The sequence below is a fragment of the Onychostoma macrolepis genome, chromosome 14 (assembly GCF_012432095.1).
Source record: "Onychostoma macrolepis isolate SWU-2019 chromosome 14, ASM1243209v1, whole genome shotgun sequence".
NCBI classification, from domain to species: Eukaryota; Metazoa; Chordata; class Actinopteri; order Cypriniformes; family Cyprinidae; genus Onychostoma; species Onychostoma macrolepis.
Window position 1 is genome coordinate 19,530,347 of NC_081168.1, and position 15,076 is coordinate 19,545,422.

Sequence of the window (15,076 nt, forward strand, 5' to 3'; positions counted from 1 at the left end):
TGACTGACAGCCTTTTAGTATCATTGTAAAAACATATACTACAGTATATGAGCCATAAATTATGCTTTTTTTTTTTTTAGATTTTACTTTAAATATTTTGTCTAAATATTCAATAAACTATTCCATTTAAAAAAAATCAGGTCAGGCTTTACAGGCACAAGTTTTGTTTCCGTTCAAGCTCATCACAAACCTGATCATTTCTGTTTTGGGTTACCTGATTAAATCACTGAAAGGGTCAGACAGTGAGAACAATGTAAGCATAGATGAAGATCACTCAAGAATGTCTGGACCCTTTTCGCATTTGAATGGCGTTGTTAGCACAGAGCAAGGGCACTATGATTCTCTCCCTGACTTCCAGCAAATCTGTGCATTTTAAATTAAGCTCTTTGATCAAACGTGGCCATTAAGAGTGAAGCTACCTACCCCAGAGACCCTAATGGCCTGTGAAATTCCTTGCTTGATGAATCTCTGACACTACAAGGTCCACCACTTCTAGGAATTCTGGGAAAAAAGAAAAGGTTGGCCTTCCCTAAAACGGGGCAAGAGAGGAGAGATGAAAAGGGAAGACGTGAGTGAGCAGCAGAGAGTCAGATAGGAGGGCTGCACTTTGTCCTGGACTTTTGAGCTGCTCTGTTGGTCGCTGCTGGATGCCTTTTTCACTCCGCACATCCCGTTGTGTCATTGCAGTTGAGAGCTGAGAGTGAAGAGGGACCCGAGTGAAGATGTCTATCTCCACTCAGTTGGGTCTGTTGTTGTGGAAGAACTTTACCTACAGAAGGAGACAAACGGTAAGGACAACAGATTTAGTCTATATATATATATATATATATATATATATATGTATATTTCAGGTTTTCTAATTGTTTTTTTAATATGCCATCATAAGCAAGAATAACATTAATTCAAATGCAAATATAATTTTATGCATACCATGTTACGCATTATGTAAAATTTGTTATCGTTATGACAGCTCTTCATTCCTTATAATATAATTCTAGAATCTTGAACTGTTTATAGTCGATAACAATCCACATATTAAGTAAAACATTTTTACATCATTTCAATACAGAATGCTGTTGTACTATGATTCTCAGGTCACTGCACATGCAAACCATATTTATGTTGCTCTCCTAGAAGTAAAAGTGATGCAAATACAGACAGACATAGAATTCAAATCTCCATCTCCTCAAAATAGGGTATATTACGCTTTAAACCATTACAAAAAGCACTTTGGTTGTACCATACTATGGTATTTTGATGTATAACATGGTACTGTAATGTGTATATTTACAAGGTACTTCCAAAATGTCTTGTTCCATAATACAAAAACTTCAAAATATTCAGTGCTTGATTTAATTTTCTATTGTTTAATGCTTGAAACAGTACACTACTGATGCATTTACATTTTTATGGTTTAAAATAAATAAGCATTATCCACAAAAGTGCTAAATGGAGAACGAGTGGTCAGATGGCTTTCATTACCCATTGGATCTATGTAGACATGCCATCTTCCCAGTGGATGTTCCTCTCTGCTGTTGTACTATATCTGGAGGGTCTGATCGATCCCCTGTTATGTATTAATAATAAATGTTGTTAATAAAAACCTGCCCTTGATGACATTACACACAAAAAGCCCTTACATTAGTCGTGTTTCACCAGGGCCAAAGATGGTCTCTAGTGTCTGCACTTTGCAGAAAACGCTGACTGTTTTTGTCCTCTTGTGTTTGACTTGTTCAGCTCCAACTGCTGACGGAGATTGTGTGGCCTCTCTTTATTTTCTTCATCCTGATTGCTGTGAGGTTGAACTACCCACCTTATGAGCAACATGAATGTAAGTATACTCCTCAGTTTTGTACCTGTGAAAAGAGAGAAAACACATTTTAGATGTAGCGGTGTTGTGATGTGTCTACACAATGCAGCATTTATCCTGTTTTGTAACATTCAATTCTTGACATGGCAGTGGAAAACTAAATGGCTTCCACGTGTTGCATGCAAAACAACTTTTGCAATGCAACCTGTTCATATTAATTGCATTGCATAGCCTAAATACATGGTGCACATGGGGCGAAAACATTCATTGAATGTTTTCTTTATGGTGTATCATTATCAGATGTGTCAAACTTGCAGGGTGTTTATGAGTTCACACTGATAACTGGAGTAATTATTGGAGTTCTGTCAGTCACACGTGATGTGTATAAAGATAGGGTGATGCTATCAGGAGCATGGTGAGATTTAAATAGTGCCCTATGGACAAAGTGACCACTATTTCTGCATTTTAGGGCAACAAGCACAAAATGGTTTATATTTTAATATTAGCTAGTTATCTGAAAGTGCAGTGATTTTGAACAAACCAGCCAATAATTTCAGCCAATAAATGCGGTCATCATTCTATCTTTATTTATTGTTTTATAGTTTTTATTGTGCTTGATTGGCTTTCTAATATATAAAGTTTAGATGTTAGAGTAATACTACACATCCCAAGCTGAAAACTAGCCAGGAATTCAAAACACAATCCTTGACTAGTGGCATTTAAAAAGACATACTACAATACATGTATGATTTTGTGAGATTGTGAACTTTCTGTTCTTCTTTGTGGAATGGTGAGCCTTTGTCATGAGATCTTCTTGACGCGCAAATGTGTTTGTGTGCTACCGCTTTGGTTTATAGAGGAGGTCCTGTGTATAATTTCACTTCTCCCAAAATCTGGAGTGTGCTGATGGACAAACAGATTTGTCATATGCGAGTATAGTCATGTTGCAACCTCTCTTGCTGAAGTGATTAAATGGACAGAAAGAACAATGTCCATCGTGCAGGTAATAATCAATTTTAAGACTTCAAAACCAGCAATATTAAGTTGCCCAATGCTGTAAATACAAGATTAAGATGAAACATTTCACCTAATATATAGATATATGTATAAAGGAAATTATTATATTCCACAAAAATATATTTTTTGTTTTGTGATATTTTTGCCAATTTATTTCATGATGCAAAACAGCAATATTAAGTTCCCTGATTTGCATCTCAAGGAAATCATTACATTAAACAAAATATTTAAGATTTGTATTGTTATTTTTATGATAATTTAATTAAAAGAAATCATGCATTACAGTATTTTACAAGAATGCACTTTTCTTGTAAATGACTGTAATTAATGACTTTTTAAATTAAATTCAACATAAATTAAAAGGAGTACGACAAATATTACCATGATACATACTTATATATATGAATATTAGTGTTGTCAAAGTTAACGCGTTAACGCAAATTCATTTTAACGGCACTAATTTTATTAACGCGCGATTAACGTAGCGCGCATTTTCTGTTTGACAAGTGGCCTAGCCCGGAGTTGGAGAAATGGAGATGCACAGTGTTGCCAATTTAGCGACTTTTTCCCCCCTCTTCAAAAAAGTCGCCTAGCGGCGGAGAGGAGCAGCGCTTTCAGTTAAACACAGATATTATGATGCTTCTCTAATTTTACATGCAAGTAGGCTATAGCCGAAATCACAGCACAGCTGTTATCATTATCTCACGTGTATTTGATTTCATCAGACGACGGCTTGATTATCAGGATTTTTGTGCAGATTAACATCTTGGAAGGGAGAACTGGTTATGTAGTCTTAAGGGGTTGCGTTTCAGTCACTATTTCATTTTCATTTTGTTGTCTGACAACAGAAACAGTAAAATATATCAATGAAGACAGTTTTATTGAGAATTTAGCTGTATCAAAATACAGTATGTGGGCACAGAGAGGCAAACAAATCTAATAATAAATAATAAATGTACATTTTGCATGTTCAGAAGAAGTGAGCTGCCCTGTCATGCAAAAATGTAAACAGGTTTGTGTAAGTAAATTAATCAGTGCAAAGAAAGAGAAGTAATGGGAACCTGGTATTTCTTTTTTCATGTGTCTAAAAGACATGAACAAGTTATTTGAAAAACATCTATGACCTTTGAAACATGTCTAGACTTCATGCTCTATGTTGACTATGGTTTCACTAATAATAAACATATATTGCATAAAGCATCCATATTTGTCCATGCCCATGTTGGTTAGAGTATTAAAAACTTGAAAAGTATTAATTTAAGGTGCATTTAGAACAAAAAAAAGGGGGGTTAAGTTGCGATTAATCACGAGTTAACTCGTGGCGATCATCCGATTAATTGCGATTAAATATTTTAATCGATTGACAGCTCTAATATATATATAGTTTTTGCATTAAATTGATGAAAATTTTATGTTTTTACATTACTGTTATGAGAGCTTGTGCCTGATTACATTAAAAAAACATTTTCATTATATAATGTAGTTTTTTTCTTTAGATATTATGACCCAGTCATGTTCTTGATAGATATTTTGAGGTTCATCCTGTTATAAATGATTTAAAATTAAATAAATATATGAGGAATTGAACAAATAGCCCCTGAATTGATTACTTCATGCTTTAAGTATTATCTTATCTTTGCTGAGCTCAGCAGTGGAGCAGCTGGCAGTCTTAAGGTTGACTGATAGCAGACCTGCATATTTGTCTCATTATAGAAATAACAGTGAGTCTGTGGGGGGACATAGGTCACATATACTGCTTAGGTAATCACTCGATAAGGTCCCCTCAGGATATGCATCCTCCAGAGATGGACAGTCAGAGGTTTGCTGATATTGTTTATGTCTGTGGGAAGATAAGGCAGTCTAAGGGTACACGTCAGTTATTTGTACTGTATATGGGGATGGGCCACAGCACTGGGATGTAGAAATAATGAAAATCTCATCTGGAACATCGTGCCCATGTAGTTGGATGTCAATCTGATAATGTATCTGCACTATCTAGAACTCCCATTATCAGGATCACTCGTCATATATATATATATATATATATATATATATATATATATATATATATATATATGCATATGCACCTTTGAAGTCAAAGATGCATTATCTGGAAACAACAAGAAGGATTATGGTTTTACTGGGGAAAAAGCTTTTTGCAACTTTTTCTGATATTATCACTCTATGCCAGCGTCTTGATTATGCTGGTATTATCGCGTACACTTTCTCTTAGAAAGCCTTAATGTGGAAACTCTCTTTTCAGCCCTCTTCAATGAGGTAGTTCATTTTGTCTCTTTTTATTTGTTACAGGTCACTTTCCCAACAAAGCCATGCCCTCAGCAGGCACCCTGCCCTGGATCCAGGGCATCGTCTGCAATGCCAACAATCCCTGCTTCCGACACCCAACCCCTGGGGAATCTCCAGGAGTCGTTGGAAACTTCAACGATTCCATGTAAGTTGTTGCCTACAGCTAAAGATTTCAAAATAATGCTATAATGTGGCCAAGTATGTGTAATATAAGACCATGCGTGCAATTTGGTAGTAATTCGGATTTCTTTTTCAGAATCTCACGCCTGTTTTCTGATGCCAAGAAGATCTTACTGTACAGTCAAAATGACAAGAGCTTAGATGGATTCAAGGAGCTTATCAGTGCAGTGAAAGTCATGCAAAACAACACAGCTGGTGAGTACAGTAGAATTGCCTAGAATGAAAACAGTTCATCCTCATGTGTTTCCAAACCTCAAATGCTGCTCTTTTCCATAAAGTGAAAGCATAAAGTAACCAAGCTCTAAAAAGGACAAAAAAAACATCATTAGTGATCCATAATATGACTTATGTGCTGTATTCCAAGTCTTCTAAAATCATATGATAACTTATATTTTCATCAAGTTTGAATATGCAATTGACCAAATGAGATGTGAGCCCTGCAGCTTAGTTTTTGGAATAAATTACTTAAATACTTATATTTTAGCTTGTTCCTTTATATGTTCCACCAGAAAAAGAGAGTCATGTGGGTTTGCAGTGACATAAGAGCGCATAAATGGCATGTTTTTCATTTTTGGCTGAACTATGTCATGCTTTTTGCCCTTTTCAGCAATTGTACTCTCCCATAGCAAACACTTCTCTCAGCATAAAGTGACTCATTCGAATTATCAGTTAATCCTTGTAAATATATAAGCGAAAGGGTGATGCCCGTCAGTCTTTGAGTATTTGTTGGGGTAGTGCAATTTTTCCACTGGGAGAGGAGGAAGTGGGTTGCTGAATGAAGTATCAAGCCTTTCATACAAGCCATGGCAAGTCACTTTCAGGGCTAGCGTGGGTGTAAATACGCACACACATCCCAGAATCCAGTCCTCTAGCATTACCTGCCCTATTCACTTAGCGTGTGCTGGGTATACAGCGTGAATTGTCTCTTCCTGTTCACAGACTTCTCTTCTCACGCTAAGTGAGCTTAATTGCATTTCTCTGCCTAATGGAGAAAAGGTTGCATAGAGAACATGCAATCAGTGCATCACAGAACGTCGGCAGTAACAATAGAATGTATTTACCAAAAAGTTAAGTTTGATGACATTTTTAGATCTGTGACAGAGCGAAATGGGGAGATGATATAATTGTTTTCATGCCTGTATACTGACAAAAACTTACAAAAATCCAAAATTGACCTAAATTCACAGTTAACCGTAATACAGCTTCAGAAAAGTCTTGAGGAAAAAGAGCCATGTCAGTCCACCGGTTCAATTAAAACTTCATTATTGTGTCTCACACTGTCGTGCATGACAATAGGAATGCTTTGAACTCGCCATCCAGTCATTGTGGGGCTTGTCAAGGCATCCGCATGCTGCGATCTCATTCATTTTTGTCTTTATTCTCCTCTTTTGATTACAACTAATGGCAACAGACATGAAAGAGTTGAGTTCTTTGGTTTTAGGTTATATTTATCGCGTGAACCCATTCACACCTAGATTATTTGCTATGATTAGCTGTGATGCTGAATTCACAAAGACCTTTAAATAGCTGCTTTACATTAGCCTCATAATGGGTTACAATGTTTATGAAAAACATCACGCCCAAAATATGATGCTAGTGGTTGTAATGGCCAAAGAAAATTGTACTGGTTTTCTCTTTGGTTAATGAGGGTTAAGTTGAGGAAATTACTTGTATGTTCACATTGCTGTCCTGATCACTACCACTTAGATGGTTTGTGCACTTTCTGCAAAAAACAGAAAGGTACACTACTGTTCAAAAGTTTGGGGTCAGTAAGATGATTTTGTCTGCAAGAAATTAATGCTTTTATTCATCATGGATGCTTTAAAGTAGCCCAAAGTGACAGTAAATACATTTATAATGTTACAAAAGATTTCTGTTTTAAATAAATGCTGTTCTTTTGAACTTTCTGTTCATTGAAGAATCAGCTTCCAGAACAACTGTTTTCAACACTGATGATAATAAGATATAATAAGATATTATTATCATATTAGAATGATTTCTGAAGGACCGTGTGACATTGAAGACTGGAGTAATGATACTGAAAATGCAGCTCTAATTGTCATTAGTTGTGAGCACAGGAATAAATTACATTAAAATATATATATATATATATATATATATATAAAAAAATAAAAAGCCATTGTTTCACAATTTTAATGTTTTTACTTTATTTTTAATCAAATAAATACAGTCTTGTGAGCAGAAGAAACTTTCAAATACATATAAAAATAAAAATCTTACCAACCCCAAACTTTCGAATGTCAGAGTAAATTTCAAGACAACAGTTAAGAACTGGATTAAGGGTTTTGGAAACCCCTGTCTTACGTATATGTATCTTGTTTTCACCACGGCTCATTTAGATTCTTCAGACCTTCTCATTTTATGCTTGTATATACCTGTACTGTCTAAAAAGGCCTAACAGATGTAATTGGCCATGACATTACAGAAGGTCCCTGCACATGTCTTTTCAGACCCCATTTTACTCCCCTATTTCTCCCCCTTTACCTGCTTTTCAAAAGAATGATTAGTGGGGAAGCGATTGAATAGTTCAGGAATCTGCCACCTCCTGGGGCTTCGCCCCTCCCTAGCAACAAGCACACTTCCAGCCTTTGTTTCCCTGAACAGCACAGATGGAAAACATGGAGACAGTTGGGCTGCTCCGAGTGAGGGTTATCACAGGTAGATTTTAACTAGGTGTGAATGGCTACACTTTTTCATACATATCAGGTATGACTTTAGGCGTATGAATTGGAGAAGGGGTTTCTACTGTCTAGCAACATGAGAGATGTCTCCAAATTGACAGACTTGACACCACTTAGGATTTCCATCAAAAAAGAGATCTGAAAAACTTTCAGTCTGACCAGACTTTGACTTTCAGCAGATCCATCTCTGCATTTTAGGATTTTTGTTTCGATTGTGATTCGTCATATTCATCAGATAATGTAAAAATGTACTTCATTTTTTAAGATTCATATGATTAAGAAATTACATTATCAATATTTCTTTTTAAAAAAATTCTAATTTTTGAATGATGAAGGAAGGAAGGGAGTCTTACACAAGTCTGTCCAATTTTTCCGGATTTGTGTGGACTACTTCAACCCCCGTTTTAAATTCCAAAACATTTAGGCAACTAGACTCCCTGTACATTGTTTGTGGAATCACACGATGAATCAGTGGATGTTTCTTTCCACGCCCAGGTGAACCGCACTTGCCAGCCTGCTCAGACACGCACTTGAACTTTGAAAGAGGAATGAAATTTAAGGAGAGCACACGAGTGTGTAGTTAACACTCTCAAAGGGTCCACACCTGAATGAACAGCTCTAAATTTCAGCAAGTTAGCGCATGTACTCCAAATAAAAGTTTGAGGTTTTGTAAGAATGCAATTTAAATGTAAACTAATGGAAAATGGGGTGCGTTTCCAAAAACATTAATCCTAAAATGTGGGGGCGGGTCTTCTGAAATTAAATGTCTGCTCAAATTGCTGAAAACCGATAACTACAGCCATTGTATGGTGGTTTTGTGAAACATTGCTTAACACGCACACACTAAAGTGGTATGTTTGTCCTTAGGTTTCAAGCTGAAGGACTTCCTGCGTGAAAATGAAACCCTTTCCACGTTCCTCCAGCAAAACGCCTCCTTTTCCCATAATTATGTGCAGAATATTCTGGAAGCTGATGTGAATCTTGAAAAGGTGGGCATTGAAAACATTATTTTGAAGCATAATTGGTGTCCATGACTATTTAAGTTCTCCACTGACCCATTTCTTCCATGCCCAAAGACCCAAACCTCACACTCGCTCTACTGTGATTTCACCGCATACAGTTTGGAAGGCATAGTCATTGTTTTTAGGGCTGTTTTGATAGTTTCCCCCACACATGCTGCTAAATTGCCCCTAGGAATCAGTTAAAGAGAGGAAACCAGCATGCATCTTGATTTTTGTTTGTAAATCAACAGCTGTTAGCCGTGTGACATGCCCTCGGGGCATTACAGTCCTCATAAATGACCATAGGCAGCCTAGTTTTACCCTAATGTACCCTCTCAATGTGTATTCAAGGCATCTAGTCTAAGTGCCTTATAATGCCCCTGTCCTGATAACAAACTCATGGGTCATATGAACAGTTCTGTCCCCTTCTATCTCCAAAACCCCTCACAGATCACATGAACACCTTTTGTCTGCTTTCACTCCTACTGCTTATCACCGATGCTCCTCATGTTTCAGGTGCTGATCAAAGGCTTTGGCGTCCATCTGAAAGACATGTGTAGCACCACCACACTTGAGGATTTTGTTAACATCCCAGACGAAAGGGTAGCGAGATTCACCCAAGACCTCATCTGTAGTGCTCCCAATAGCTGGCTAGACCAGGCCGAGAGACACTTCAAGTCCAACTTGGATTTCCTCAAACCTGTTAGGGTAAGAAACATGATGCAGTGAATCAAAGTGAACAGATTTGTTACAGGTAGGTAGGTAGGTAGGTAGGTTAGTTAGTTAGTTAGTTAGTTAGATAATTGGTATTACCATAAAATATTAAAATTACATTTTTAGAAATACTTAAAATTACCATAGTGTAATAAAAAATATGTCCACCCAATTCCACCCAAAAATCAAAAGAAAAAGAAAAAATAATAGTAATACAATTTCATATTTTTCATTTGGATGGAATTATTATTATTATTATTAATGTTTTTTCAATATTGTTATTATTTATTATTATTATTTATTTCAATAATACATTTCTGTTTCTATATATTTTAAATGGTAATTTTTAAAGGTCAAAACAACATTTTTAACTTAGCTATTAAAATACTTTTTAAAGTAATGAGAATCATAATTGACTCGAGAGTAATAAAAAAAAAAAAAAAAAAGGTAAAAATAAAAAAAAACCTGAACACTTTTGAAAGTCAAGAATATAATTTCACAGTGCAAAAAATCCTAATGGTCCTAAAATACACTTCTATATGCAATTCAAATGTTTACATTCTACCATTTAGCACCATCACTAAACTTTGTTAATTTCATAAGAGTGTCCAGATTATACATAATTTGTTTCGTGTTGCAGAGGACACAAGCAGTTTTACTGTAGACAAATGTAAATGGCCAGTCTAGAGCCCTGGATGAGTCCAGATGGGGTGGCTTTGTTGTCAGGAAAGGGTGTAAATTAAACTGTTGCTTAATAAATTCCCCCACCGTGTGTCTGAGGGTGACAGAGGTCATCATCTTATCACCTAAAGCAGTGCAATAGAGTCCTCCCCTCCTCCACTGCTGTTGCTGAGTTGTTAAAAACAAAACCAAGTGACTTTATCATTGGCATGCACTGTGCTGAGACACAAACAACTCAACAACCAGCTAAAAGAGAGAGAGGAATAAGAAAGAACGAGTTAGCTGGTTATGAAGAGCGTGGGAGGACGCATGTCGTTGCATGTTGCCCTACACACCTACCTTAATATATAGCCTGAAGGCACAGCTGGTAGTTACAACAGCTTCAGTTCCTCTCTTCTGCTTCTTCCTATGAACATTTCAAAGAAATACGAAGATGTCAGTTTGACTCATAGATCACGCTGTACAACGAAAGATGATTGTGACTCATCATTAGGATTCTTGGGAAGTGAAGTGCAATGGAAAACCAGATGAATATGTCATCTTAGTTTTATTTCGCTGGCTGATGGCATGTAGAATGCATGGAATGAATGTGGCCTTGCGTAACTTTTATGGTTCTCTGATCATTTACAGACATGCAAATTAGATACAAGAACTATCATGAGCAACTATTTTGATTTGATATAACAGCCATATAAACCGAGTGACACACAATATTGTAAATGACCTAAACTTTATCTGTAAATGACGTAACCTATTTATTCAGGTTTATGCATATTATAATATTTATTATAGTTATCTAATGTAACTTAACCTAAATTAAAACAAAATTAAAACAGTTTAATTTTTAAAAACATTGATTGATTGATTGATTGATTTATTTATGTGTGTCTATATAATATATATATATATATATATATATATATATATATATACACACACACACACACAATATATATTTAAAAAAAATAAAAAAATAAATATATATATACAACTTTTTTATATTTTGTTTTTTAAAAATTAAAAAGATACATAAAAATTAGTGCTGTCAAAGTTAACGTGTTAACGCGAATTCATTTTAATGGCACTAATTTTATTAATGCGCGATTAAAGCAGAGCGCATTCTCTGTTTGACCCGTTGCCTAGCCCGTAGTTGGAGAAATGGAGATGCACAGTGCTGCCAACTTAGTGACTTTGCAGACCCCTTTAGAGACTTTTTTCCCCCCTCTTCAAAAAAGCGCCTAGCTACAAAATCTTTAGGGTTTGCCCAAATCTTATTTAGTTTCTGAGACTCGCTGGTACTGCCACGCAAGCGCGAGGTCTTGTTTTCCCAGCGCGCGCGTGTGCACACCTCTCTCTCTCTCTCATCCTCTCTCTCTCTCTCTCTCTCTCTCTCTCTCTCTCTCTATATATACACAGTATACAAACATATATTATGTAAACAAAATCTTATTTTGGATGCAATTAATCGCGATTAATTGTTTGATTATATATATATATATATATAAATTAATATACACAGTACACACACATATATTATGTAAACAAATTTTTTTATTTCAGATGCGATTTTATGCTATTGTATATATTTATTTATAAATTTTTCCCAATAAGTGTATTTAATGAAATCTTTTCTCTGCTTTTTACAGTCAGACATAAGGACTAATGCCACTGATGTCCGTCTAGTTGCCAAAGCTACAGACAACCTTCTGGAGAGCCTGGGATCACTGGCTGTGGAGGTAGACTTATAATTCACTTATCATTAAAGTCTATGAGTTTATCACTACAGACAAGGTAGAACAATCCTGAGCGTTCTTGTGAACTGTCAAACAACTGCATGCGAGATGTCTATCATATTTAAAACAACCAGCACACAGTAAGGCTCTAAAATCATCCCATGAGAGCCATTTTGATGCCCTAGGCGAGATCCCTATTAGTGCCCCTCCCCCATCCAACTCCCATACCCAAACAAGATGATTAATATTACATACAAAATAACATAAAACTGATTATGTAAACCCTCAAATCTTAAATAACAACATTGATACATTTACAGATTATATTTGTATAGGCTATAGGTTATGTAAGGGATAATCAACGGCTAGCTGTGCATTAAACTATTTGAATGCACGACGTGGAGGCAAAGAACCACCCGACACGCAGCAGAGGGTGGTTGCCTCCGCGAAGTGCATTCAAATCGTTTAATGCACAGCCAGCCGTTGATTATCCCGTTTATGCCATGGTCATTTCCCAGCATTCACATATTAAAGATGTTAATAATATTTGCGCTGCAATAAAAATGACGGTTATTTTCGTCTGTATTACTATTCAACTGTAACTGTATGTTACTATGGTTACCAATGTTTATAGGAAGCGCATTAATATAGAACGTGATTAAACTGACCTGGAACTACCTGTGCAGTTCAACAAATTTAATCAACACCTGCCAGCCAATCAGAATCGAGTATTCAGACAGACCATGGCATAAATATATATATTTCTTTTTCAGACATCAGTTTCTTGCCACATTTAAATTGGTTGTCATAGTAACGACATTAATTTGTGGAAATTCAGCGCATTGTGAGTTCCACAAATCTGAACGCATTAGGCCTATTTGTAAATTGACTGTTAAGATAAAACATTTTGCACAGTTTGTTATCTGTAATACCGTTATAGCCACTGGATGCCAGTTGCTAAGAAATTGTCATCACACATAAATTAATTTTATTACATTTGGATTTGGATACATGTTTAGATATTATCAATGGCTACTTTTTGACTTTATCTGTTTTTTTTGTTCAATTGTTTTGTTGTTGTTGTGTCATTATTATTTCAGTCAAACCTATAAAACCTTTTGTTACCCCAAACTACATAGGCCTATAAAAGTCTGATCAGTGACATAAAAGTAATCAGAATGCTGCTACTTGTTCTTTTATTACTCATTGACGTGTGAAATTCCCCTTTAAATAACGTGACGCTCTGCCCTCTATATGTATGACGCTGCTCCCTTTAAGCGCTGTTGGAAGCAAATAAATGTTTTTTTTTTTGGAAGCGAATTAATTGACTCAGCATTTCGACACTTCCATAATGATGCGTTAAATTTGACAAAGTGGTTTAATAAAGTATGTATTGATCTTAATTGTATTGATTTTAATTGGCTGTAAAAGTTTTATATGGGAATATTACACATACACACTGAACCTTTAACAGTGCATTGGCTCAAAAACGCACACACCTTTTAGACCAGTTTCACATGAAACATGATTTCTCGACTGCCACAAATACTGCCTAAACAAAATACTGATTTTGTGCACTTTTTATGTACCAATATTTTAAATTGGCCTTTGAACCTATCTTGGCCTTTGCCTATTTGGCCTTATCTTGCAAAAACACGGACATAACCCATTGATCTAATGGCATTGTTGAGCGCTCCAAATCCAAATGCAAACTTTGCATGCAACAATCAGAGGCAGCAATTGACAGCACTCTGATCCAATGGCATACAGGCATCGTCAGAATGACAGTACTCTAGCCAAATGATGTTGGGGGATCCAGTGGGGGCGGTAATCATATTTCAGGGTGTCCGTGCCACTCTTGGGCTGCATCCGAAAACTTAGGCAGCTGACTTGCTGCTTCATTACCTCATGAGTACCTCACGAAACTGATTTCGGACAGGCTTCTGAGGCAGTGCAACGGTTTAATGATCTACAACAAAAAAGAACGAGTTTTGGTGATAACCAAACGAATATTTAATTACTATAATACTCATTTCTCGAAAGAAGTAACATCAAAAGTGCAAAAAGTTAATCAGAAATATACATTTACACACAAACTAACCACCAAACGCAACTTCCAGCCGCCATCTTTTATTTTTTAGCTCAGCCGTCTCGGAATGGAACGCACAGGATTGTGGGATATCAAAGGCAGCGATGGATACACCTATGCTGCCTTCAAAAATCGATCAGATGAAGGCATCTCAGGAGATAGGAAGTGAAGCTAACTTTGTATTCGGACGTGCCTTGATGCCTTCCTGCCTTGGAATGCTGCCTCCGAAGGCAGCATTTTTCAGTTTTCGGATGCAGATGTAGCGGCAGTATGTGCGCTCATTGGCGCCCCCTCCAGCTGGTGGCGCTCTAGGCCACCGCCTAGATTGCCTAAGCCTAGAAACGGTACTGCATGAGAGTGAAAGTGACATTTAATGGCGAGGACAACTGCAGGGTCAGTGACGCAGCAGTAAAGGTGTCGCACTGGGCCTGTATGTGTCGATGGGTTCGGTAGGGTCTCGTTTGCCAGCTGTAGCAGTGCACAGCGGGAGGAAGAGAAAGTTGGTTCAGCTCCCAGCTGGACAGATATACAACCAAGCACAGCTGAACAAGCATCCAGAGAGAAAGAGTAACACAATCTACTCAGCAGTCAGTATCCAAAAACCGCAAGAAAGACGTTTGCTTAACACAGTGAGATGGGCGTTCATGACCTGTTTGCCCATACAAAAGCCCCTCTGTTTTCTGCTCAACTGAGAGGGAAACCTTTGGCTATGAGTCTAAGTGAATGGAGCATTAAACTCAACCTACTGTCTAGTTTGCTGGCTGACTTTCACGTTTGAGACGGATGGTGAATTCCAGTAACCTTTCAATGTGTTGGTATGAGGCTAGATGAAGTGCAAAAGA

The 15,076-nt window shown here is 36.7% G+C and overlaps 1 protein-coding gene across 2 annotated transcripts in view; it reads left to right on the forward strand.

The window, feature by feature from the left end:
- The window catches only part of abca1b (ATP-binding cassette, sub-family A (ABC1), member 1B), a 36,160-nt gene that overhangs the window by 1,440 nt on the left and 19,644 nt on the right, over positions 1-15,076 (forward strand). Inside the window, exons 2-8 of one of the 2 annotated variants that reach the window (XM_058798594.1) lie at positions 688-788; positions 1,738-1,831; positions 5,138-5,279; positions 5,391-5,509; positions 8,884-9,005; positions 9,534-9,725; positions 12,059-12,148. In XM_058798594.1, the coding sequence (XP_058654577.1) occupies positions 723-788; positions 1,738-1,831; positions 5,138-5,279; positions 5,391-5,509; positions 8,884-9,005; positions 9,534-9,725; positions 12,059-12,148 (825 nt within the window). In that variant the 5' untranslated portion in view covers positions 688-722. Of the gene's footprint in view, positions 1-200; positions 789-1,737; positions 1,832-5,137; positions 5,280-5,390; positions 5,510-8,883; positions 9,006-9,533; positions 9,726-12,058; positions 12,149-15,076 lie in introns of those variants that run through there. The other variant, XM_058798595.1, reaches the window with a different exon arrangement.